At 39.8% G+C, this 26,982-nt stretch overlaps 1 protein-coding gene across 3 annotated transcripts in view; it reads right to left on the reverse strand.

Annotated features, from left to right (window-relative positions):
• ATP8A1 (ATPase phospholipid transporting 8A1) overlaps positions 1–12,329 on the reverse strand; it is a 115,858-nt gene extending 103,529 nt beyond the window's left edge. For all 3 annotated transcript variants that reach the window (XM_060278864.1, XM_060278866.1, XM_060278865.1), the window contains exon 1: positions 11,916–12,329. In XM_060278864.1, the coding sequence (XP_060134847.1) occupies positions 11,916–11,964 (49 nt within the window). In that variant the 5' untranslated portion in view covers positions 11,965–12,329. The remainder of the gene's footprint in view (positions 1–11,915) is intronic.
• Between the last annotated feature and the right edge of the window lie 14,653 nt (positions 12,330–26,982).

The raw sequence follows: 26,982 nt of genomic DNA on the forward strand, positions 1-26,982 counted from the left end.
ATTTCAATTACCTTCACATAGATTTGAGTAAATGCATATTCCAGTCATGACAAAGAGGTAAAATTTCTAAGGACTCAAAATCAAGGGTGGAAAACCTGTGGCTCTTCAGATGTTGCTGAACTCCCAACTTCCATCAGCTTCAATCAGCATATTCAGTGCTAGGGGGTGATGTGAGTTGTAGTCCAGCAACAGGGCATAGGTTCCCCATATGTGTCTTAAATGACTAAACCCTGGATTTGTTGCTCATAGAACCGACCACAGGGATACTGACCCCAGACTCAATCCTAAATGGCACAAATTAGAAACAGTGACTACAGTGGTATCAACTTTAACTTATAGCAAAGTGGGAAGAAGTAAGGGGATTGGTGAAAAGGAAGCTGAAAAAGAAATTGAACATACCTATTTAGATATTACTGGTATTTACATTTAAATCTCTCTAGAACACCTGCAGTTACTCAAAACCACCATATCAGATGCTCTGAGAAAATGTACATCACATATCATGACAGGTCCCATCAAGTCAAGGAGGTTCCCATCTCATCTCCTTGCTTAACGAGCCTAAATAATTGCCCAATTGAGGAAAACAAAAAGGAACGCAGATTTGTATTAAAGAAATGCAAGAAGGCAAATATATACAGTATATGAATGAAGAGCATATTGCTAAAGCCCAACAATTAAAAAAAAAACTTCTTAATACATCAGATGCAGGAAACTGGATAAGGAGGCAGTGGAACTGTTGAATGGAAAGGGTGTGAAAATTGTGTTGTTGTTGTTTAGTCGTTTAGTCGTGTCCGACTCTTCGTGACCCCATGGACCATAGCACGCCAGGCACTCCTGTCTTGCACTGCCTCCCGTAGTTTGGTCAAACTCATGTTCGTAGCTTCGAGAACACTGTCCAACCATCTCGTCCTCTGTCGTCCCCTTCTCCTAGTGCCCTCAATCTTTCCCAACATCAGAGTCTTTTCCAAGGATTCTTCTCTTCTCATGAGGTGGCCAAAGTATTGGAGCCTCAGCTTCACGATCTGTCCTTCCAGGGAGCACTCAGGGCTGATTTCCTTAAGAATTGATAGGTTTGATCTTCTAGCAGTCCATGGGACTCTCAAGAGTCTCCTCCAGCACCATAATTCAAAAGCATCAATTCTTCGGCGATCAGCCTTCTTTATGGTCCAGCTCTCACTTCCATACATCACTACTGGGAAAACCATAGCTTTAACTATACGGACCTTTGTAGGCAAGGTGATGTCTCTGCTTTTTAAGATGCTGTCTAGGTTTGTCATTGCTTTTCTCCCAAGAAGCAGGCGTCTTTTAATTTCGTGACTGCTGTCACCATCTGCAGTGATCAAGGAGCCCAAGAAAGTAAAATCTCTCACTGCCTCCATTTCTTCCCCTTCTATTTGCCAGGAGGTGATGGGACCAGTGGCCATGATCTTGGTTTTTTTGATGTTGAGCTTCACACCATATTTTGCGCTCTCCTCTTTCACCCTCATTAAAGGGTTCTTTAATTCCTCCTCGCTTTCTGCCATCAAGGTTGTGTCATCTGCATATCTGAGGTTGTTGATATTTCTTCCGGCAATCTTAATTCCTGCTTGGGATTCATCTAGTCCAGCCTTTCGCATGATGAATTCTGCATATAAGTTAAATAAGCAGGGAGACGATATACAACCTTGTCGTACTCCTTTCCCAATTTTGAACCAATCAGTTGTTCCATATCCAGTTCTAACTGTAGCTTCTTGTCCCACATAGAGATTTCTCAGGAGACAGATGAGGTGATCAGGCACTCCCATTTCTTTAAGAACTTGCCATAGTTTGCTGTGGTCGACACAGTCAAAGGCTTTTGCATAGTCAATGAAGCAGAAGTAGACGTTTTTCTGGAACTCTCTAGCTTTCTCCATAATCCAGCGCATGTTTGCTATTTGGTCTCTGGTTCCTCTGCCCTTTCGAAATCCAGCTTGCACTTCTGGGAGTTCTCGGTCCACATACTGCCTAAGCCTGCCTTGTAGAATTTTAAGCATAACCTTGCTAGCGTGTGAAATGAGCGCAATTGTGCGGTAGTTGGAGCATTCTTTGGCACTGCCCTTCTTTGGAATTGGGATGTAGACTGATCTTCTCCAATCCTCTGGCCATTGTTGAGTTTTCCAAACTTGCTGGCATATTGGGTGTAGCACCTTAACAGCATCATCTTTTAAAATTTTAAATAGTTCAGCTGGAATATCATCACTTCCACTGGCTTTGTTATTAGCAGTGCTTTCTAAGGCCCATTTGACTTCACTCTCCAAGATGTCTGGCTCAAGGTCAGCAACCACACTACCTGGGGTGTACGAGACCTCCATATCTTTCTGGTATAATTCCTCTGTGTATTCTTGCCACCTCTTCTTGATGTCTTCTGCTTCTGTTAGGTCCTTACCACTTTTGTCCTTGATTATGGTAATCTTTGTACGAAATGTTCCTTTCATATCTCCAATTTTCTTGAACAGATCTCTGGTTTTCCCCATTCTATTGTTTTCCTCTATTTCTTTGCATTGCTCATTTAAGAAGACCCTCTTATCTCTCCTTGCCGTTTTTTGGAAATCTGCATTCAGTTTCCTGTATCTTTCCCTATCTCCCTTGCGTTTTGCTTGCCTCCTCTCCTCCGCTATTCGTAAGGCCTCGTTGGACAGCCATTTTGCCTTCTTGCATTTCCTTTTCCTTGGGATGGTTTTCGTTGCTGCCTCCTGTATAATGTTACGAGCCTCCATCCATAGTTCTTCAGGCACTCTGTCCACCAAATCTAAATCCTTAAACCTGTTCCTCACTTCCACTGTGTATTCATAAGGGATTTGATTCAGATTGTATCTTACTGGCCCAGTGGTTTTTCCTACTTTCTTCAGTTTAAGCTGGAATTTTGCTATAAGAAGCTGATGATCTGAGTTACAGTCAGCTCCAGGTCTTGTTTTTGCTGACTGTATAGAGCTTCTCCATCTTTGGCTGCAGAGAATATAATCAATCTGATTTCGATGCTGCCCATTTGGTGATATCCATGTGTAGAGTCGTCTCTTGTGTTGTTGGAAGAGAGTGTTTGTGATGACCAGCTTGTTCTCTTGACAGAACTCTATTAGCCTTTGCCCTGCTTCATTTTGAACTCCAAGGCCAAACTTGCCAGTTGTTCCTTTTATCTCTTGATTCCCTACTTTAGCATTCCAATCCCCTGTAATGAGAAGAACATCCTTCTTTGGTGTCATTTCTAGAAGGTGTTGTAGGTCTTCATAGAATTGGTCAATTTCACTTTCTTCAGCACCGGTAGTTGGTGCATAAACTTGGATTACTGTGATGTTAAAAGGTCTGCCTTGGATTCGTATCGAGATCATTCTGTCATTTTTGAGATTGCATCCCATTACAGCTTTTGCCACTCTTTTGTTGACTATGAGGGCCACTCCATTTCTTTTACGGGATTCTTGCCCACAGTAGTAGATATGATAGTCACCCGAACTGAATTCACCCATTCCCTTCCATTTTAGTTCACTGATGCCCAGGATGTCGATATTTATTCTTGTCATCTCATTTTTGACCACATCCAGCTTACCTCTATTCATGGTTCTTACATTCCAGGTTCCTATGCAATATTTTTCTTTACAGCATCGGACTTTCCTTTCGCTTCCAGGCATATCCGCAACTGAGCGTCCTTTCGGCTTTGGCCCAGCCGCTTCATCAGCTCTGAATCTACTTGTACTTGTCCTCCGCTCTTCCTCAGTAGCATGTTGGACGCCTTCCGACCTGAGGGGCTCATCTTCCAGCGTCATAACTTTTATATGCCTGTTGTCTTTGTCCATGGAGTTTACTTGGCAGGGATACTGAAAATTGTACTAAAGGAGATTAGAGAGATTACATCAGTCTTCACTGCAGAAAATGTAGGGCAGATACTCATGGAGGAATGGAAATTTTCAGGAAGAACGGAACTGAAGAAGTACAAGCAGGAGAGTGTCATTGTGCTTATGTTCTGCTTGTGGGCTTCCTGGAAACAGAACAGTAAATTAGATGGGCCTATGGTCTGATACAACAGGGTTGCTCTTACGTTCTTATGACACACCTACCCATTAGCTATTAAACAGCATAAATAGTCTCATGATTCACTAGTACTCTAGATATGAAAATGCACATAAGAACATAATTCAAGGTCCATCATTCTGTTTCCAACTCAGCCAAGTACCCAAAAAAAGGTAACAAGCAGGAAATGAAAATGGTAGTAGTCATGGTCTACTGTTCATTTCCAGCATCTGCTAGGAGGCTCAGGTTAGCTGTTATGGATAAAAGCAGCTGACAGACCCAACAGGAAGGGTAATGTCAGCAATATTTCACATTCCAGTCGACAGATAAGCAATTTTACATTCTTCGTGAATCCAAATGTGCCCTGGTGACTTGACTTGTTAGTTTTTAAAATTGTCAATTGGTTCTAAAATTTCACCATTTGTCACTTCTCTTTGGTGTAATCCTTCAGCAGCACTCTCTGAAAAAAATATTTTTTAGAATTTGGCATATTTTTAGGGAAATCATTTAGTTTCACTCCTATTTTCCTTCAGCACCCCCTTTCATCTGCACCATTCAGTAAGCCTCCTGGATTTTTGTTTTTAAGTATTTAAATGTTTAGTAACTTTTATATCTTCAGAAATTTGCTCATTTCCTTATTGTCAATTTACACTAGTTTTTCTGGATTTTGTTCCCTTTTTATTTGGAAACTTTGTTACACCTCAATTCTGCTATGTAGCCATGCTGGAATATTTCCCCTAATCTGTGAAACTATATAGGAATAAAAAATAAAGTCTATTTTATATTCCTGGATCTCACTGACACTCACGTTAGCAGTTGCCATCATTGCTGTTTTATTTATTTATTTATTTATTTATTTATTTTATTTATTTATTTATTTATCATTGCTATTTTATTTGCCTCCATATTTACCTGTATCTTGGAAATTACGGTACTTTGTTCCCTGTTTTAGTTGTTACTACCGTTCTGCTAATTCACAATCACTTCGTGTATCTGATGAAATAGGTTCCAGCCGTTTAAAACACATTAATAATGTTGGTCTTTAAGGTGGTACAAGTCCTGTGTTGGCATTGGTACAGCTAGAAATAATAATAAAAGCTTTCCCAATATTGAACACTTAACTTCTGGGGATTCAATTCAAAAGTAGGTAAATTCTCTATGCAAAAATATTCTTGTTAACATTGTTTGCCTTAGTCACCATTAAAACTTTTTAAACCTTTATTTATATAACTTCACAAGACGTTGTCAATAAATAATTTATCATATACAGTCTTTGTTTCCCTAATGTTTTAAGTAACAATCTAACACAATAGCTGCATTCAGGCATAATGCCAAAGCATACATGCACATGTAGCAAATAATGATCTGCTCACACCATAATTTGCCGGCAAAACAAGATCAAACCCTATTTTATAAGCAAACCATGGTTTGCTATCTTTCCATGCAAGAGCAAACTGATGGTTTCCTGAGAAATGTTAAGTTCTTCAGAAAATCACACCATAGGAGGAAAAGAGGAAGGGGTGAAAGACTAGTCATTGCTCATTCATATAACACCAAATAGTGGTTTGGAATAACATCTCAATGCAGCTAGTATTAGGTGCACTAAAGTTAACTGCAACCAATGAGGTTCAATATAAATTGTTGGAGTATGGATTTGCATCCCGTCCGTGCTGGCTAGCTATATTGAATACACCTTCATGTGTAAACAAATGAAATACTTAATATTAACCATGTGTAGTCTCCAGACCTGACTGTCTCAAGACTCATTCAAAGCCAGATGTTTCTGGTCTTACTTGCTAAGAGAGTTACAGCATGTTTGAGTCTGTAAAACACACATAGTTTATTTGTAACAATCAAATATTATTTTAGTTGAGGATATATTATTCCATCTGGTCTTGCAAAAGCCATTGTTGTGAAAAAATATTGTGTTTCTTTAATGTTTGGGTCTTGGGTGAAGAAAAAATTATGAAGAACAAGAAACACATCCTAGTATATTTAACTTACATCTTCACAATGGCAGGTTTGTGGTGACCTTAATACAGGAGTGAACATTACAGGGTATACAAAAGTCTGAATATACCTGATTATAAGAGATAAAAATGTTCTATTATTTCATCCTTTAAATACTATTCTCCCTAACAAATGAAAACCACAACTCAACATAGAGTTGGTTTTGTTGGAAAAGGAGTATAGGAATATGATCTCTTATGACCCAGGGATCCTCAGACTGTCCAACTCACATCCCAGGACTTCCTTTGGCAAGTGTTTACATGCAAACAGGCATAAAGACAGAGACTATGTGTTAAAATAAAGACTGGCCAACTTTATTCAGGGAGCTGAATAGAAAAATAAAGATCAGCCATTTTTTACAGACATATATATGAAATGACAAAATCACACACGTCAGCTTTCAAGTTACAAATTAAAATTACATATGTGAGCTTGCAGGAAACTACGCTACACTGAACATTTCCTGCTTACTAGTATTATTACATATTAACATGAGGAAGTAGTGAGAGCGTTCACAGCTCTACTGTTAGGGAAACAGTTAAGTTTTAGGAAACAGTTCAGTTTCTGCCCCAAATATATATTTGTTCAGTGTATGGGTTGGTGAAAAGCTTTTTGTTTCCACCATTTACTGAATGGAAAAGGATATGAGGCTGTATCAGGTAGCTATGCTATTTGCTTCACTGCTTTGTTTGAAAAACTCAAAAGAATGTATAAGGTGGTTTCATAGTTTTGTCATTCATGCACTGACAAGGTCCGATCTTTCTTAGTTTCAACACTGTTACAGGATTAGGAATTCCAAGGCCAATCATTAGCCCCTCAGGGAACACAAAGCTGTGCAAAATACTGAAAGTGAACCACCTGAATATTAGACTCCTTTTTACTCTTCCAATGGATTCTGATATTTTATCAGACATACTTTGTAGGTTTTAAGTCAAAGTTTATTTTCATAGTCATAAGAATAAAACTCTTTTGTTTTTTAAAGTGGGTTTTTAATATATCTGAGCATAAGGAACATAAAAACCACTAGAGATGTTATATAAGGTTGTCTGCCCACCCTTTCTTTTCAACATTTACATTAATAATGTAGTCAAATAATTCTGCAATCCTGATTTCACACATACACTCCCCAATTCAGGTTTATAAAGTACTGATTGTTCTATATGTTAATAATATGGTATTATTCTGTTACACTACTTTAGTTAGAAAAAAGAAGATTGAAAAGGTTTTAGGAATACTGTTCACAACTCCCAAATTATCAATTATTGCAAAACTAAAGTTCTGTGTTTTGGCAGGCACTCAAAAACAACATTTGAAAAAAGGAAATTTAACTCCCCCTCCAAAATAACCCACCTTTTACTGTTAATATACTGGTATTTGTTTTAGCTGATCCATCTTACTGAAAATAGATTATGTTTCCTCAAAACTGTTAGATGCAGTGTTCTTAGGCCATATTATAAAGACAGCAGAGTCTGGATGCTGTGAAGATTTTTGGAAGAACACTTCTGGCTATATTTGTGGCTTGGAAGGCAATAAAAATTCAGAGAAGTTACAAAATCATTTCCTGGTAGCCTTAGTAGCCTTGTCTCTGATGACTCCTAAAGCCACACACACACCACAAACCTTACTGGCTTGAATTTTCTTTTAGAAACAGTTTTACTGTTACTGTACAAACAAGAAGTTAGCTTTCAGAACAACCGCAGAAAGTTCTAGCATCTCATAGCTCACTCACATAGCACCTTGTTTTTACCAGGAGTTTAACTGCATAATTGATATCTGTGAAAATTCAAAGACTAGGAACAAGATATACGATTTATGGAAAGAAACACTTTCAGATTATTTCTTGTCCCACCCTAAGCTTTTACAATAGGAATTATGCTCAGTCATACTCTCTTGGCAGAAAAAATCTGCCTGAGTGACTTCTGTGCTCCTCCTTTGATGTGGATGGCAGAAAATAATTCTATTCCACTTGAGAGCACACTTTTATTTCCCATTCCTTCCAATGAGCCTGACTACTTCAAGTGATTGATAAGTTCAGGAGAAAACAGACTTTGTGGGCCTCATTGCTGGAGAGGGAAATAATTACTAGGAAAGTAATAGGCTCCTTGGGGAGAAAGGATGGGACGTAAATATAATAATAAATACCTAATTTTAATTTTTGCTTCCAAAATAGAATTCTTAAAACCGATAAATTAAAATAATCTGTGTGTTGTTGTTTTATTGGGACCTCAAGCTTTCTTTTACTGCTGAATGGCCAAGTCAAGGCAATATATTATTTGTGAATACTGTTTCTACCGTAAATATGTCATCCAGTCATGCTTGCAAAAATGAAAGGGAAAGCAGTCAGTCATTCATTCAAATTTATACCTCCCAGTGTTAATATTATTTCAAAATATTTATACACTGTTTGGTTGTAAAAACAAATCAAAGGAGTTAACAAAAAGATAAAACCATAACATCAGGAAATTTTTACAATGCATTAAAACATGCATATTAAAATTTACATCATCTTTTCTAAAATAGCTCCCACTGGCATTATTATTATTACTTCTTTATTTTACCCTTTATCTGATAAGAGTCCATATAAACTAACATGGGGATACTAACTACATTTAGTAATATAAAGCAGTTATTATAGCTACTGCAAAAATTGTTTTGATATTCATATAAACTGCCAAATAATGTGTTAGCTTTTACACCAAGTCCAGTAAACCAATGCTCCTCTATTGTACTATTACTCCAATACACTGGTTCATTATATATTTATCTTACCAAGTGGCTCATGAATCCCAACAGATCTTCAAATATTTATGTCCAAAATTTTCAGCCAAGTTTTTTACTTCATATTTCCCCATCCTTTTATAAACTGATTTACATAGTTCCAATATGAAAAGTTAAGAGATACTGTTTGTGCCTGCTTTTATCTGCTTAGTGCTAACAAGTATACAATTCTTCTATGCAAAAATGTGAGACAACAGAAACATACTTGTACTGAAACAGAGCATGACACAAGCCCTTGTGCCAATATTGTGTAAGCATTCAAGATATGGAAATACGATACAAAAGTTGTGAAGCTATTAGTAATGCTATACTAAAGATGTAAACACATTACTGAATGACTGACTGCCAGGGCTCCCTTTTATTTTTGGGTCTGTAACTGCACGCAAGAGTACAAAAAAGCAAAAATCCAATCAAACAAAAAAATTACTTTCATTTACAGGTATCAGTTTATTATTTTTATTACCAAACACTGACACTTAATGTGTGAAGTTTTGTCTCTCTTGCTACATATTAGATAAATAAAAATAAATAAGCAAATAAATGAAAACTTAAAATCAGCTTCAAAAATTACAAAAAGTAGACTAGATTTCCTGCTGAATTAGAGAGGAGACATGATCTGAACATTTTGAAATAACTCTAGTTGCTACTATTATGGAACTTATGGGTAAAATGAGAGTCTAAATCAGGCATCCCCAAACTTCGGCCCTCCAGATGTTTTGGACTACAATTCCCATCTTCCCCGACCATTGGTCCTGTTAGCTAGGGATCATGGGAGTTGTAGGCCAAAACATCTGGAGGGCTGCAATTTGGGGATGCCTGATCTAAATCCTATAAAGTAGCATGTCCAATTTATGGACCAATGAGGAACTATGGGTTAGGATAAATTATTGAGAAATCATCCCTATAGTGCAATGGTATGAGACTTCTGAGCTTCAGGGCAAGATAAGTACAGTAGCTTCCTTTGCATCTAGCCCTGCGCTTCAGCAGTTTGGTGCTGTATAATGCAATTGCCCTATAGCACTGACTGAGGTTTAGGACTAGATGAGCAGAAAGCTCCACATCTACCCCAAAGCTAACTGAACGGAAGCAGGTGTTTTTCCTTCCCCCTTCCTCTGCTGTACTAGAGCTGGTGAAGGAGAGTTGGGGTTGAGAGGTGTAGCCTCAGTGCACACATCCCTATTTTACAAGACACTTTAAACCAGGCATGTCAAACCTGCGGCCCTCCAGATGTTTTGGACTACAATTCCCATCTTCCCCAACCACTGGTCCTGCTAGCTAGGGATCATGGGAGTTGTAGGCCAAAACATCTGGAGGGCCGCAGGTTTGACATGCCTGCTTTAAACTGTCAGGGGTTCTGCCTCCAAGTCTATAAAATCGGCCCCCTTGTACTCTATTAACTTCAAAAGGATCAGTGTCTTTAAAAACTAATAGCACCCTGGTCAGGAGAGGGAATCATGGCTGAAATATACATTTGTGAAATATACATTCCAAAACTCACCCTGCTTCAGGATACTACAGGATACTACAAATTATTAAGAGTTTGAGCAGGCCAATTCCCCCCCTCCCCCATCCCATTGCTCAACTGCCACCAACATTTTATGGCTCCTGAAGGACAATGAGCACACTCAGTTCTCTTTGGATTTCTATCTTTTTAAAAACAAACAAACACAAATGCGTTTTCCCCTGCATTGCTCGGAAGTCCCGGAATATGTAGAAATGTCATCTTTGTCTGTGGATTTCATGGACCATGTATAAGACCATCAACAGTTGACTGTAAGGTTGCGTAATGACAGGGGTGCCAACTTGAATAAAATATGGGGGGGGGGCAGGTAAGTCCCACCTCACATAATCAATCACATGACACAGCGCACACACACACATCATTTGAATTGCAATGCCCATTAATTTGGGGGTGAGTGGGCTGGCCCCATAGTTGGCTCCTAAGCGTATTGATGAGAATGATTTTATTATTTCTATCCCTGCCACAGTAGGAACATGAAATAGCAACTCTCTCCTCCCTCAGCCTGATGATCACAAAACATACAGCAAACAACAAAAGCTGTGGAATATCCACTGTCTATGCTTCCATTGTGTCAGGTATGCTGACCATTTTCTGGATTTTTTCCGGGGGGGGGGGTGTTTGAGGGGAGGACAGTCAGACAACAGTCAGACGAACGCAAGCAAAATGCAGAGGAACAGACTCAGAGATGGAGAAGATGGTCCAGGCTGTATACCTGGAACAAAGGAGCGTGGATGCTGCTAGCACAGTTGGAAACGGGGCAGCATCTCAGCTGGTAGAGCACAAAATCTCAGGGTTGTGGGTTCAACCCCCTCCCCATTGCAGGAGGTTGGACTAGATGACCCTCAGGGCTCCCTTCCAACTCTACAATTCTGTGATGCTATGATTCTATGCGGAGTGGCCGTAGTTCTAGAATTAAACTGGGTTGTGTGGGTTGCTAGATAGAAAGGCTCTTCCCTTTCCCTTTCATAGGAGCCATCTCCTAGGGGCCGGGGTCCCTTCAGCCCTTCCCCCAATAAAACATTTGAGGGGGTTGGGTCCCCCCAAAGTTGCTGGGCACTGTCATTCAAATGCTGTGTGTATGTGATTGATTATGTGGGGCGGAGCTTACATTTGCCCCCACCCCCTATATTTTATTCAAGTTGGCACCCTTGCTCTCTTTCTATAATACCCCCCCCATGCATTCCTTCTACTGACAGGAATGGGGTAAAATGTATGTGGGTGAAACCAGAAGGGCGCAGGTGAGGAGCGGGGGGGGGGGGGGTAATGTCTTTTGCTACCTGCTTGCTCGCCAAGGCTCCACCGTAAGGGGCGCTTCTAGGGAAGGCGGGGAAAGACAGAGAGCGCCTTCCTCCGAAAACGGAAGGAAAAAGCAGCAAAAAGGGGGGCGTGGGACGAAGGGCTGCCTAGAAATCCCTTCCCCGATTAGCACGAGATGCCCCCTTGTCTCTTATAGTTTATAGTACTCGGGATGTTTGGGTCTGTAAAATGACAAGATCGGGGCAACGAGGACTCCCTCCCGCTTCCCTTCCCTCCTTACACGCAGAAAAAGCCCCCTTCCCTCCGCCGCCGGAGCAGCCCCACTCACCCTCCGCCCTGAACCGCAGCTCGGACACGGTTTTATGCACGACGGGCATCGCGCCTCAGCCGTCCTCTCAGGGCGAGCCAACAACCCTGCCCGCCTGCCTCGGACTCGGGTCTTCCTTCTTCTCCCGGCCGCAGCCGCCCCTCACAAAAGCTCCCTCACGGTTCCCTCCTTTCGCCTTGCGCAAAAAAAGAAGCGAGAGGGGAAGGGGGAAAAAACAAAACAAAACACCACCTTACGGGGAAGGGGAATTAAAAACGGGAGATATTGGGGGTAGGGGGGGGAGGAGATCTCTTGTGGCACCAGAGCGACGCCTGCAGTCGCGAGAGCTCCGCGGACATGCGCGAGCCCGAGCATCCAGCGACGGCAATCCTCTCGCGCCCGCCGCTCGAGCCAACTGACAGCCGGCGCGCGACGCGCTCTCTCTCTCTCTCTCTCTCTCTCTCTCTCTCTCTCTCTCTCTCTCTCTCTCTCTCTCTCTCTCTCTCTCTTTCTCTGCTGCTGCTGCTCCACCCCCGCTTCCCCCTCCCGCTCAGCCGCCCTGGAACGTACCAACTGGCTTTCCGCGGGGGGGGTCGCTTGTTCACCCCCCCCCTCTTCTGACAACACCAGGCCCGCGTCAGGCGCCGCTTCATCCACGGATGAAGACCTTTCTTCCATTCCCGGCAGATCGAAACGGGCCGGGAGCGGGCCTCGTTCGCGCCTTTGTGCCAGCCTCTCTCTGATCGCCCCCCCCCAACTGGGTAAGAATGGAACGAGCCGCGTCTTGGGGCGGACCCCTCCGCTTGACAATAGGAGGAGGAGAGGAAAGGGGGTGGTTGTGGATTTCAGTGCAGGAAGCTTCTGTCCAACGTGCGACTCGAACCCACGACCCTGAGATTTAAGCGTCACGTGCTCTACCAACTAAGCACAGGTCCTGTCCACTTTTGAGACCATAAACACCTGTCATGGATGTACCGTAGGCAGGGGGGCGGGCAGCTCCCCCCCCCCAATGGAGGAAATAAAAAGTATAAATTGTAGAAAGATATTTGACCTATGTTAAATTTTAAAATCCGCATTAAAGCAATACTGTGCCTACGTCAGGGGAGAAAATAAAATATTGCAGGTAGAAAATAAAATACATATTGCAGGTAGTAAAGCCATCTCTGTGTGCCGCTCGTCAGTTTTAAGATAGAGTGAGAGATGAAGCAGACATTTAAATGAGGCTGTATTGGGTGCTATTTACGTATCAGCTCTTGGAAAGCTGAAATGTACAAACACACAATGGCTGTTGTCCTTTCTATGCAAATATAGAAACCGGTCATTGCCCAGGAGTGTCCTCCACCTTTAGGAGAAACGCCCAGGTTTCTTTGGAGATTGACAAAATGAAAACAGAGAAACCAAGTAGCCCTTGTGGCAACACAGAGATTAAATTTAGGTGGAGTGTTTGGTAGAAATGTCAACATAAACAACACTGGGTAGGCTTACTTAGCAGTTTTATGGAATGTTACATTAGAGGATAAAGTCTCCAGGCGATACAAGATAGTCTTCCTTCAGATCAGGATTCCGAAGCTGAATGACTAAAATCAGCACTTTCCAAATCACACAAAAAGGATAAGCAGCTGTGTTGGCCCATGAGAGAAATTCAGCAAGCAAGCAAACAAAACGTTAGGACAATACCTTTAGTTGGTCAGCCAAGATGTGAAAAACTGCAAGTTTTTGAGTTCTTCAGAACTCTTAATCATGGGCAAACAAAGCAAAAACAAACCAAAAAAAAAACCCAAGGTGAAGAGATCACTCACAAACATACACATGCACACAACTAGTGGTGAACATGGGAACTCAAAAGCTTGTACTCAGACCACAGTAACATAGCTGCCACTGAAAATAACTTCTGTGTAGCCGGTACTTCACATAGCTTCAGCAATAGTTGAATTACTACACATGTGACCAGGGCTTTTTTTCCCTAGAAAAAGAGGTAAATTGTTGAGCTTTGTTGAGGGGGAGCAACCAGCCATAGCTGTTGAGGGGCAGTGAGGTAGTCAGATGCATGCGACTAGATCCTTGTTTGAGAGTTGCCACCAACATTTGCTTTAAGTGATATTTGAGGTTCTTCTTTAGACAGACAGAACATCTGAGGAATTTCAGAAGCAAAAGACTTTCTATACTGTTGAATGATTTTTCTTCATTCTTTCCAGCCCCCCAGCCCCCAGCTTTGTTATCAAAAACTCCTTGTGGTGAATCTGAAGTATCTGAAGAAGTGTGCATGCACACGAAAGCTCATACCAAAATATAAACTTAGTTGGTCTTTAAGGTGCTACTGAAGGAATTTTTTTATTTTGCTTCGACTCAGACCAACACGGCTACCTACCTGTAACTCCTTGTGGTGAAGTTACACTATTTTGTTATTTCTGCTCATTTTTCCTCTAGGTCACATCACAGCCAACCTTAAACTCCTAATTCAAACTTCTGCTCTCTGAAACTGGTCCTGTACGCAGGAGTGCAACTGTAACAGCATCTCTAATTCCTGCCCATGGAGCCTGTTCAGAAGGAAAGCATTAAAAAGCTGCTGGTAAAGGAAAATTAGCAGGGTCGCACTCCCTTTGTTCTCCTTCCAATACAGCTAATCAACCAAAGTGACCAAAACCACATCTGCAGCCAGATTGAAATAGGTCTGGATAACCAGCTTAATCCAAATATGCCTGAAGCTAAATGGCTGTCACCTCTTAATACATTAGCCAACTATTTTGAACACTTATGACTGGTAGCTTTGCATGCTACTCTGTTGAGTCCTCTGCATCTGTTTGGTTCAGTACTTGCAGTTGGAACTAGTCTAGGATAATTATTTATAGTTATCATATGGTATAACTGAACAGATGCTGAACCACAGGTGCTTCTCAGAGAAACCATGTTTGTGTTATGTTCTGAAATTGGGTTTAAATAAGCTTACTGTTGTGTAGTGGGTCTTCAGTGATTTCAGCTCAGTGCAAATAAGAAACAGGAGGCGAGGATCTGGTACAACATCTCTTTACTTCAAAGAACAAGGAAGAGCCAGAACCCAGGAATGGGGAAAACTGGGGCTTATATAGTAACAGAGAACTAGCAGGGAAAATATACATTTTGGCGGGAACCAATGGCAAGGTTTCCCTCCAGCGTAAACCAATCCAGCAACGGATCCAAATCCTGCACTCTGAACTAGCAAATGATAGACATTCCCGCTGGAACTTATACATTCAAATAAACTCTGTAATACAATACAATAAACTCTATATTACAATATATACTTGGCTGTGCTATTACTTTAATACACAACACTTACACTATTTTTTTGTGGTTTGACTAAGCTTGTGGTTGAGTTAACTATTTACCCACTACTTATCCTGCCTCTTACAAATGCATAAATCTGTAGTGATGGATCAAATTTGTTTAACAAGGTTCATAAGTTGAGGAGGGGGGCAATGGGTAATAATATATATTAATACTTTATTGATCTGCTACACATTATTTCTTGCTGATCAGACCACTGACATCTGTTTTCTTGTAGCTGCATACACCACCTGAGTTTGTTTTTAATATTTGTTTTAAAAAATTATTTGGTCAATTATCCCCTCGCCCTCAACAATTAACTGTATTTCTTGCCCTGTATCATTCATGGGACTTAATGGGCAGTGTTCAACTGAGTTTTACTCGAGTAGACCCATTGGATGATATCCATCCAAGTTTTACTCAGAGTAAACCTATTGAAATGGGTTCAGAAACCCCATCCAAATAATTGAGCAAAATTTAAATTACTGTACTTTTATGGCCATTTTTAAGTCAACCTGGTTTGCGAGTTGATTTGTAATTTTGATTCTTTAACACAATGTTAAATTAAGTTTCTTTAAAAAAAGAAGAAGACGCAACCATTTAAATCTCTCCCAACACATATCCACAGCGTTGACCACTAGTCATTGTGAGAGCTCGGCTAACAGAAGGCTTTTAAACAATTGTTTATGGAATTATGTTTATGGAAATAAGTCTTTCTTCAGCGCTTTGTTTCATCCAGACTTTTCAACCACAGAGCTGTTAGAAAACATCCAGATTGCTACACATTGACAAATCTACATCAGTGTGAAATCAAGCCCTCTTGCTCTACAAGTAAGAAAAAGAAGGAAGATCAAGCTATAGTTTCCTCTAGGGAGAAACATCAGCAGCATTTTTCTTTCTGACTTATTTTGACACTAGTTCTGGCAATTTGCACAATGGTTCACAGGCAAAGAAAAGCCGATTCACAATGTCAGAGGCGTAAAATAAAACATTTCTAATTTAAGCATGGAGGGCTCTGGTAAGGCTATTAAAAGAAATCCTTCTACAGAATTTTCATTCTGCAGGGCTTCTTGATTCTAGAGTGTTTGGTGGTTATACCATTAAAACACAAACTATTGCCAGCCAAACTGAAGTGGAATAAATAAAAACAAATATAACCGCTTTTGTTCTGAGAAGGTCATCACACTCAGATATGCCTTACAAAGGCTAACATTGTGACCTTCACAAATCAAACTTGAATGCCTTGCATTTTCTCTAAATGAAAGGAAATGCTTTTCTTAACAGAATATGCTAAGCACACCATATGACAGAATCTCAGTGGCCGTACATACTAGATATAAGAGATATATCTTTGTATGTTCTGCGGTGAAGGGAAATAGTTATGCAAACTGATGTGACATGCTGTGCCAGGTGAAAGATTACACACTGAGACTGGGGTGGTTTTGAAGACCTTGGGTTCGTTTCAAAAATAACCCCCAGTTACCACGAAAGGAGAACTTCTGTGCTACACAATGTGAAATGTAGGTTTGAGGTTTTAGAAAGGTAAGTGAATTCCACCCAGGCCTTGCGCCAGAAAACCTGCTAGTAGCAGCCTGCTGCCGGAAAATAATAGGTTATTCTCTGCATCATTAGGCTGCAGTATTCTCAGCTCGGCTGTGCTCTGTGTCTAGCCACTGTTAGCATTGTGTGTGATTATTTGTTATCGCCCTTAACAGGAAATAGGAAAAAGGTACCTGGGAGGTAAGGAAACTAAATCAACGTGGCTTATATTTGTTTCTCATCTAAGGGGAGAAGTGGGCCCAGTAACTAAATGTTGCCAAGTACCCTCACCTCCCACCTGTAATGCTCCTATTTAAGAGTTCTTGCCAGACCGTTCTTAGAGGATGCTATAATCTGGAAGGAACTCAAGCAGGGCATCCCATCATCCCCCCCCCCGTTGTTTTCTGTCTCCTTTTTCAAACCAAACCAAACTCAACATTCTGTGGCTCCTGAACACGCTCAAACCTCACGGGGCTGCTTTTGTTTCCCCTGCATTATGTATTCTCACATCATTATTTTTTTATATATTTCTGCAAACCATGTTTATCAGCGGCATCCATCTGGATTCCATTTCTGCCGGCACTCACCACCCAAGATCACTATGAGAATGAGTGATGCTATATCAGCTGCAGATATTCGAAATTTGGAAAAATGTTGACATTCGCATGTGAGTCCCAACACTCCCAAATTTGAAGTTTTATTACAACCAAGGAGCTGCAATTTTGTGAAGTAAATAAATAAATAGATTGCAGTCATCTTAGTTGCCAGGAGATGGGCGCGTGTTGATATTCATGTGTCACCTACATGTAACATTCATGTGCACATCTATATCTGAAAAGTGTACAAATGCATCTCTTTTTCACAAAATTATTTGTACACGTTTCAGATATAGATGTGCACATGAATGTTACATGTAGGTGACACATGAATATCAACACGCGCCGATCTCCTGGCAACTAAGATGACTGCAATCTATTTATTTATTTACTTCACAAAATTGCAGCTTGCTTGGTTGTAATAAAACTTCAAAGTGACTTACATAAAAAATAAAATTATCAGTAAAGAAAAGTTGAAAACAACTACAGTTAAAATATTCAAAAAAATTAAAACCCGCTTAAGATCCATGTAAGCAGTACTGTGGCAGTAACATCACAGGAAATAACATGGAAGGCCAAGTCTACTATGATAAGGACCAGATGGAACCCCTATCTTCAATGGATAACAACTACTGGACCAGAAGACATTCAGTGGAAATTAAAGACATTGTGCCCGTGGTTGAGGACAACTGTTTGAACCCTTCCAATGGATTATGGGTGGGGGAGGGGTGGGAAGGGAAAGGAAAAATGGAACGGGAAATTAAAAATTGGAAGGAGAGAATATAATGTATGTAAAAATTCTCGTACTTCAATAAAAATCTTTTTTAAAAAAGAAAAAGATCCATGTAAGCATTCTACATGTCTGTAGAGGCTTGCCTAAACAAAAATGTTTTAGCATACAGTATGTTGTAAATACTTTGATGTCCAAAGTGTGGCTCACCCTTTCAGCACCCATGCTTAGCACCTATGTACTATAGTTATATGGTACATTTTGAGCTGGTTTAGATTTCTCAAAGAAATGCCAGCCAATCTTGCTTCTTCCTCACTTCTACTTTAATATCCAAGAGACGCTCATAGATCTCAACATGATTAAGATCTACAGGTTCATACTTTGCTTATTAGAAGGGAGGTGAGGAGAACAATGATTGTGAAATGTTATCTGTCTGATCTGTGGAGGGCAGTGGTGGTGATGGACATGCTTTGTGGCGGGGATCAGACTAAATGGCCTTCTGGTTCAATCTAGTGCTCTGATTCTATCATCCTAAGACTACCTGGTGCATTCTCAGACTGTGCCTCTGAGCAGCAGCTGGGCCACACTCGGAGGAGAGCATTTGTCATGTCTAAATTTTAAACCTTGCCAGTGGCAGCTGTTTAGAGGAACCACTGAACTGGCAAATTTCCCACTTGAGCTAAGGTAAATCCTATTCCTGTGGATAAGGTGGTTTAAACAATACAATACTGTACAATGATTTATTATTGCTACAACAATGCAAAGGGTTAATTTGGTCATATGCGTCATCTAGTAAGCATGTGCTTTTGATCAGCATCTTGGTTTCTTCCAATAATTTAATCAGAGGAATACCATGAATCATGTGTATGCCAAAATAAAATTTTATTTCCATGTTTAATGGCAAAACAGGAAATTAATTTAATGGCAAAACCAACAACCATATATTCTAGAATACCACGAGACCTTGTAATTTGTGTTCATATATATTACATGTTTAAGCATAAACAATTGTATGAAATACATATTTAACCAACTTTCTCTAGTTTGCTTCTTTACACCAGAGTCTTCTCTCAATGTAAAAAATGATATATTATGCAAATTATGATCTGTTTGAAAATGGGACCTTGGCTTTAATCTGTTGTCATAATTTCTTGCTTAAGGGGAAATATGAAGCAGAGATGTCAAACTAATTAAACAGAATAAACTAAACTGATTTCAACCTCAGAATGTTTTTGCAAGTTTATGTGGCTTTGTGTGCTGCAGTAACTATGCCATGCCACTTTCTTGGAGATAAGATGAGACCCCCTAGCTTGTGATTAAGTGCTTTCTGATGACTCACGTTCAAAGACGGGAGGAATATAAATAAATCAGTGTTATACAAGCCGCTGCATCATTCCACCAACTTACTTTCAGAGGTGAAAGAACTGCTGTATCTTCAAAGATAAGTCATGGCCTTTCTGCTTTCCTTCCTGTGACATCTGACAACTCTAATAGATCTAACTGAGTGGACTTCCGGTTTCCCGCGGATCAGCTTCGGACGCACCGGCGGGTCGCTCTTCGCTAGCGCACTCGAAAAGGGCGGATAGGGGGGGCATTGGGCTTCAAAGCCCCCCTCCAAAAAGGTCGTGGAGGGTTTCCAGACCTAACTGATCGGCAGCAGCGTCGGGGAAGCTCCGGCACCAAGCGAAAAAGCGCGGTGAAGAGGAACCTCCCCGGGACGCCTACCTCAAGATCCCGCCCCAGCCGAGAAAGCCAGGAAAATCTGAAGCAAGCAAGCGGTGAAACCTCCAAGGGAATTACCCGACCTAAGGTAATACGCAGCTCTCCCAAGCCCGGAGGTCTTTTGAAAGACTGAGGGAAGCGATGAATTATAGGGAGAAAGAGAAGGTCGGCAAGCTAATTTAACGGCGGTGCAGGAAGTCACCTCTGCAGCGTTCCGCTTTGCTTAAAAAACCAACTCAACAACATCAAAGGTTGCAAGGAAACAGCTACTCTTTTCGTTCCTTGGGCTGCCTGAAGAACGGTAGACACATTTGTAGCAGTCAACGGAGGGTAAGAACAAAGCGGGATAGCAATATTGTAGCAGCAATTCCTGAGAAAGGTATCATTTTCTCTTCTTTTCACTGGAGTTCTGTCGGATGGGATGGACTTAAAATGACTGAACTGATGTAAAAAATATCACTCCCCTCCAAAGCTTACCATGACTGAAATGTATGAGATTGAAATGTATCGAAAATAATTTTGGGGAGGAATTTCTGGCACTTAAGAAGGAATTTGGAGGAACAGTTATAAGAAGAGTTTAAAAGATTTAAAAGATTTTTGAACCTTTTCTTTTTCATGAACTTTTCCTTTCCATTGGCTAAATAGGATATCACATTGGCAAGTGACTTCATCTGAACTGCTGAGTCACAGCGGGAACAGGAAAAAATCTTTGCTCAGGACAACGCTATTTAGAAAGAGCGCCACCTCTAGGAAGGTGGTAACAAGGCATCCAATAACCTAAAATTCATATAACTCACAGCCACAGCCACCACCCAGAGAATAAACAAAAACTTTTTTTGGAGCAGTTTGCTGGGTGAGCAAGAGGACAAGAGGAGCAGCCAACAGTCAAGGAAGTTAAAGACTTCTGTTAATAGTGGATATATTGTGACTAATTATTTTTTTGGTTAGCTCTTTGTTTTAAGCATTGCCAAACCAAAAAGACTGCATTGTGAACACCCCACCCCCCCTGCTTTTGATTTCACATTCCTCTTTCTCTTTTTTCTTTTTTGTTGCCGGTTTATATATATATACACAAGGACTGTTGGGGAGATATGGGATCCCAAAGAGAGGGGGTCAACAAAAAATTGGCAACTTCTGCATTAACAGGGAATGTTGGTAACCAAGCTAGAAGAGGGTCAGGAGCAGATATGGATGCAAATTTGGACGTGAAAGAATTAATCCTAAGTTTAAAAAGGGACATTGTTGATATGAAAAAAGATGTAAATGAAAAATTGGATAGTTTTGGGGAAAAGATAGATGGGAATGCTAAGATTGTAACAGAATTAAGTGAGAAGATGAATGAATTGGGGGAAAAAATGCAGAGCTTACGACAATAGTGCAAGATCTAAAAGGCAAGACTATAAGCTTAGAAGAGTCAGTGAGGAAACTACAGAATGAAAATAGGGAATTGAAGAGGGAGGGGGAACGGGTAAGGAAGGAGATGGCTGAAATGAAACAAACACATGAGGCTGTGATGGACGCAGTCTCTATGATTGAGATGCATAGAAGAGAGAACACCTTGAGATTAAGAGCAATACCAGAGAAACCGGATGAGCAAATTGGAAAGAAAGTGACTTCAGAGCTTGCCAAATGGCTAGAAATTAGCGAACAGGAAATGGAACAGCATATAGACAGGACTTTTAGAATAAGATCAAAGGTTGCAAAGGAAAATAATTGGCCGGGGGATTGTTTGGTAACCTTCAAAACGTTAGATATTAGAGACAAAGTCCTGCAAATGAGTAACAAAAAAAGATTACAAATTGATGAGAGCGATGTAATCATTCATAAATACATACCTTCCAGATTCTTGAAAAAACGAGAAAAATTTAAGCCATACGTAGAAGCACTGAGAGGGAAAACGATAACCCATCGATGGGAATATCCAGAGGGGTTTTCGTTTTTCTTTAAAGGTAAAAGACGAAAATTTATGGTGCCAGAAGACGCAGCGAAATATTGGAGAAAATATTCGAAACAATTAGGAAAAGTGAGAAGGGCAAGTGGAGGAGGGGAGGATTCAGATTCAGATAATCCAGTAGAAGCAGAAGAGAGCTAGAGAGGTGGATTATTGTGTTTCAAGTCTTTATTATTGTAATCATTATAACCAGGAGCTGAAACTGGTATATTTTCATTTGGTTCTGATCTGTAGTTTGGTGAATTGTTTTTCTTTATTTTAAACCATTATCTTTCTTCATAATAAAGTGAATAAAAGTAATCAGAAAAAAGGGGGGAAATATAATATTTTTTAAAAAACAAGCAAACAAACAAACAAACAAAAGAAAAATGGGAATGAATCTTAAATTTTTGACTTGGAATGTGAATGGACTGAATGAAAAGACAAAAAGAAACAAGGTAGAACATGAATTAATTAGGCAAAAAATTGATGTGATCTGTCTTCAGGAAACCCACGTAACGCAGAAACATATAAGAGTGCTCTCCAACAAAAAATTAGGGCAGGAATTTATTTCTGCTCACAAAACTAAGAAAAAGGGGTGTGTGGTGATTTATGCCAAAAATCATTTGGAACCCAAACTGTTATTTAAAGATTCGGAAGGGAGGATAGTAATCATTGAAATCACATCACAAGGAGAAAAGATTGTAATAATTGGAATATACGCACCAAACAAGAGACAAAAGAAATTTTATCAAAAATTGGAGAAAAAATTAATAGAATACGTGGCAGAGAAGACAATCTTGTTGGGAGATTTAAATGGGGTTACCGCACCTGATATAGACAGATCACATAAAAAGAATGGTAAGAGCTCTAAGCAAAGCAAATTACCGGTAATATTTTCCCAAGCGATGGAAACATTGCATATGAAGGACGCATGGAGAACAAAACATCCATTGAAAAGAGAGTACACACACTTTTCCGAGCCGAATAAGACCTCAGGCAGGATCGATGCCATTTGGATTCCTACTGAACTGACAGTAAATATCGCTAAAGCCGAAATTCAGCCCAGAACCTTATCGGATCATAACCCTGTACTTGTTTGGATAAATAAAGAAATGTCTGGACTTAAAAGATGGAAGGTAAATGAATCCCTAATGTATGATGAGGTAATAATTGAGAAAGCTAAAAAGACTCTTCAAGAATTCTTTAAATTTAACTTGCATAAAGAAACCCCTATCACGACAGTATGGGATGCCGGAAAGGCAGTGATAAGAGGATTCTTTATTAATCAGAGCGCAATTCAAAAGAAAGAAAAGGAAAAAAAGATACAAAAACTCAGGGATGAAATAAGGAAACATGAAGTGGACCTCGACAAAGATCCAAAGAATGAAAAAATTAAACAAAATGTAAAAATATTACGGACACAGTACTCAATGATTTTAGAAGAAGACATCCAGTGGAAAATAAAAATGTTGAGGCAAAAGAATTTCGAACAGGCCAATAAGCCAGGCAAGTTACTTGCCTGGCAATTAAAAAATAGACAAAATGAGAGAGTTATAAATAAAATGAAACAGGGAGATAATTACACTTCTAACCCAAAAGAGATTGAAAAGATTTTTTTGGACTTCTATCGGGAATTATATAGTGAAGGTAAAGAAACCGATGAAGAAGCAAAAGGATATCTGGAAAAAAATAATTTGGGGATAATTCCCAAGGAGTATATTAAAGACTTAAACGCACGGATCACTACATTTGAAATTAGCCAAGCTGTAAAAAAAGCTAAATTAGGGAAGAGCCCAGGTCCTGACGGGCTACCAGCAATATATTATAAAAAGCTTGAGGAAACCGTTACAGATCCATTAAAGGAGATAATGAATAACGTATTAGAAAATGGTGAAATGCCCCTAACATGGGGAGAAAGCTATTTAACTCTAATTCCCAAACAGGGAACAGACTTATCTTTACCATCAAACTTCAGACCAATTTCGTTACTGAATAACGATTACAAGTTGTTTGCTTCCATTTTAGCTGACCGTTTAAAGAATGTACTAATAACAATAATTCATGAGGACCAGGCGGGCTTTCTCCCTAAGCGATCAATGCAAAATAACATCAGAAATATTATTAATATTATCGAATATTTAGATATGAAAATTGATAAGCCAGGAGTCCTAATAGCGGTCGACGCTGAAAAGGCGTTTGACCAAATTTCTTGGAAATTTATGAGGGCCACTATGGAGCAAATGGAGTTCGGGAAGCTTTTTTGTAACGGAATTAGAGCAATATACACTACACAAAGGACAAGATTATTGGTAAATAATAATATCTCTAACGAGTGTGATATACATAAAGGGACTAGACAGGGTTGCCCCCTGTCCCCTCTAATTTTTATTCTAGTGATGGAAATACTAAATAACAAAATCAGAGAAGAAAAGGAAATAACAGGAGTAACACTCGGTAGGAGGACGTACAAACTGCGCGCTTATGCGGATGACCTGATAGTCACGACGGAGAACCCAAAGGAAAGCATAAGGAAAATGTTAGAAATAATAGAGGAATTCGGCAAGGTGGCGGGGTACAAATTAAACAACACCAAAACTAAAATGCTGGCTAAAAATTTATCAATGGAAGAAAAAATTGAAATTGAACGGTCAACTCAACTAAAGTTTTGTGGCAAAATCAAATATTTAGGAATCTGGATATCTCCAAAAAATATCAATTTATATCAAGACAATTATACCAAAGTATGGGAAGAAATTAAAAGAAATTTGATAAATTGGAACAAACTGAGATTATCATTTCTGGGACGGATTTCGGTAATAAAAATGAGCATATTACCAAAACTGATTTTTCTGTTTCAAAACATCCCAATAATACGCAATACAGGGTGTATAAAAGAGTGGCAGAAGGAAATTTCCAGATTCATTTGGCAGGGAGCAAGGCCGAGAATAAAGCACAAGTTGCTTATAGATAGAAAAGAGAGGGGAGGATTCGGTCTCCCCGATCTGAACTTATATTATGAAGCGGCCTGCTTCACGTGGTTAAAAGACTGGTTTCTGCTCCAGAGAACCAGTCAGCTGGATTTAGAAGGATTTGATTTAAGGTTCGGCTGGCACGCATATGTACATTACGACAAGACCAAGGTACATAAAGGGTTTAGTAACCACATAATAAGAGGTTCCCTTTATAAAGTGTGGGCGAAATATAAAAATCTTTTGGAGCCAAAAACTCCTTTATGGATTTCGCCGGTGGAAGCCAAGGCGGTAAGGAAAAAAACTAATAAGGATAAATGGGCTACATATAGATCACTGCTGATAAAGGAGGACGAACAATTTAAATTAAAAGGATATGATGAAGTTAAAAATGAATTAGTAAGCTGGTTAGATTACCATCAATTAAATGAAGCTTTTAAGGAGGACAAAAAAATAGGATTCAATTCAGAAATGTCCAGATTAGAAAAAGATTTGATGAATAGTAATAATAAGATAATATCTAAAATGTATCACCTCCTTCTTGAGCTGGAAGTAATGGATGAAGCAGTGAAAGAAGTCATGATAAAATGGGCCCAGGACTTTGGCCATGCAATTATGATGGAGGAATGGGAAAAGCTGTGGGAACGCAATATGAAATTCACGGTATCATACACGATTAAAGAAAATATGTATAAAATGTTATACCGGTGGTATCTTACGCCCTCCAGACTGTCTAGAATGTATAAAAGCATTGCAAATGTTTGTTGGAGATGTGGAGAGGCAAAAGGAGATATGATACATATGTGGTGGACTTGCCGCAAAATTAAAGTGTTTTGGAATCAGATACATGAGGAGCTGAAAAAAATGCTTAAGATCAACTTTACAAAAAAGCCAGAGGCTTTCCTCCTCGGAATCCTGAGCACAGATCTGCCAGTAAAATACAGAGAGCATTTCCTGTATGCGACGGCGGCAGCCCGCCTGCTGATAGCTGCCAACTGGAAAGGAGATAAAATCCCCACAGTTGGCGAGTGGCAAGTCAAGTTATTGGGTTTTATGGAAATGGCTCAGCTAACTGATAGTTTAAAGGGAAATTCCAAACAGGCATTTACGGAAAAGTGGGAAAAATTTAGGAATTATATGCAAGAAATTGATAATAGGAAAGGAATCTTCATGGCAGTTTTGTATTGATGGGCATATAACAAACACTCAGACAAATTGGTAGAATAAGCTTTATTATGTACAAAAAATAACAAGATTATGATGAGGAATGTCAGTACATAAAGAATATAAAGGAGACAAGTTGCAGATGGTGACGGGAAGTCAATAGCAGAATTCTGATGTATTAGTTACTTAGGTGATGAAATGATAATGTTCTTTACTTTATTTTATCTTTTCTTTCCTTTCTTTTTCTTCTGTAAATTTTCTGTAAGACATTATTTTTCAATAAAGATCGGTTTTGTTGCAAAAAAAAAAGAAAAAAAAGATCTAACTGAGTAGATGCATAAGCCTGGTAGGCATCTACAGTAGCCTGGTAAAACAAAGCCTAGTATTGTTTGATGGCATGACTGATTAGTAAATGCGTGCTCACCACTGATACACTAACATGTCACTTTCCAGCATTTGATGGTTCTTGCTTCTAAGGAAGAGGGAGATATGGACACAATCAGTTTCTCCCATCTGGTGCTCTGAGCCACTCTTCACTGACAAATGGCACGTGCAAATATGATGACCAGTTTTGGGTAGTGCAAAACCCAGGCTGGATCTAGACACATCAAAGAAGCATTTCAGTTAAACTCGTTGCAAAACTTTGCATGAGAAATCGGGTTGGCAAAAAGCGGAACTCCACAGCGCCATCTGGTGCCGCAGTGTTAGAATGCATATTAAAGCATATAAAGTGTTTTTTCTTTGCCATTGTAGCTGAGTCCTCAGTCTTTTATCTATTTAGAAAGGTTATATTGGTTCTAGTGTCCCATTCCGTGGTGCTGGAACATAGGAAAAAATGTATACCTGACTCTCTTTCCACTTTAGTTTATATATCTGTATCGCAGTGAAATACACTGTCTGCCCAGCCAGTCACAAAATTACTACATTAGCTACATCATCACCTAATGACTTTCAATGATACCTAGTGACAATCAAATGCTTCATAATCAGTTTTGTAGAGTTCTGTTCTCCCTTATACTTCATTTACAAAACATGTTCTTTCTAGCATTTCTTTCTTAGGCTGGTTCATATTAGCCAGTAACCAGTGCTATTTTTCTAGAAAAAGAGGTGGCAGAGCTCACCATGAACACCT

This window comes from Zootoca vivipara, chromosome 9 (genome assembly GCF_963506605.1).
Source record: "Zootoca vivipara chromosome 9, rZooViv1.1, whole genome shotgun sequence".
NCBI lineage: Eukaryota > Metazoa > Chordata > Lepidosauria > Squamata > Lacertidae > Zootoca > Zootoca vivipara.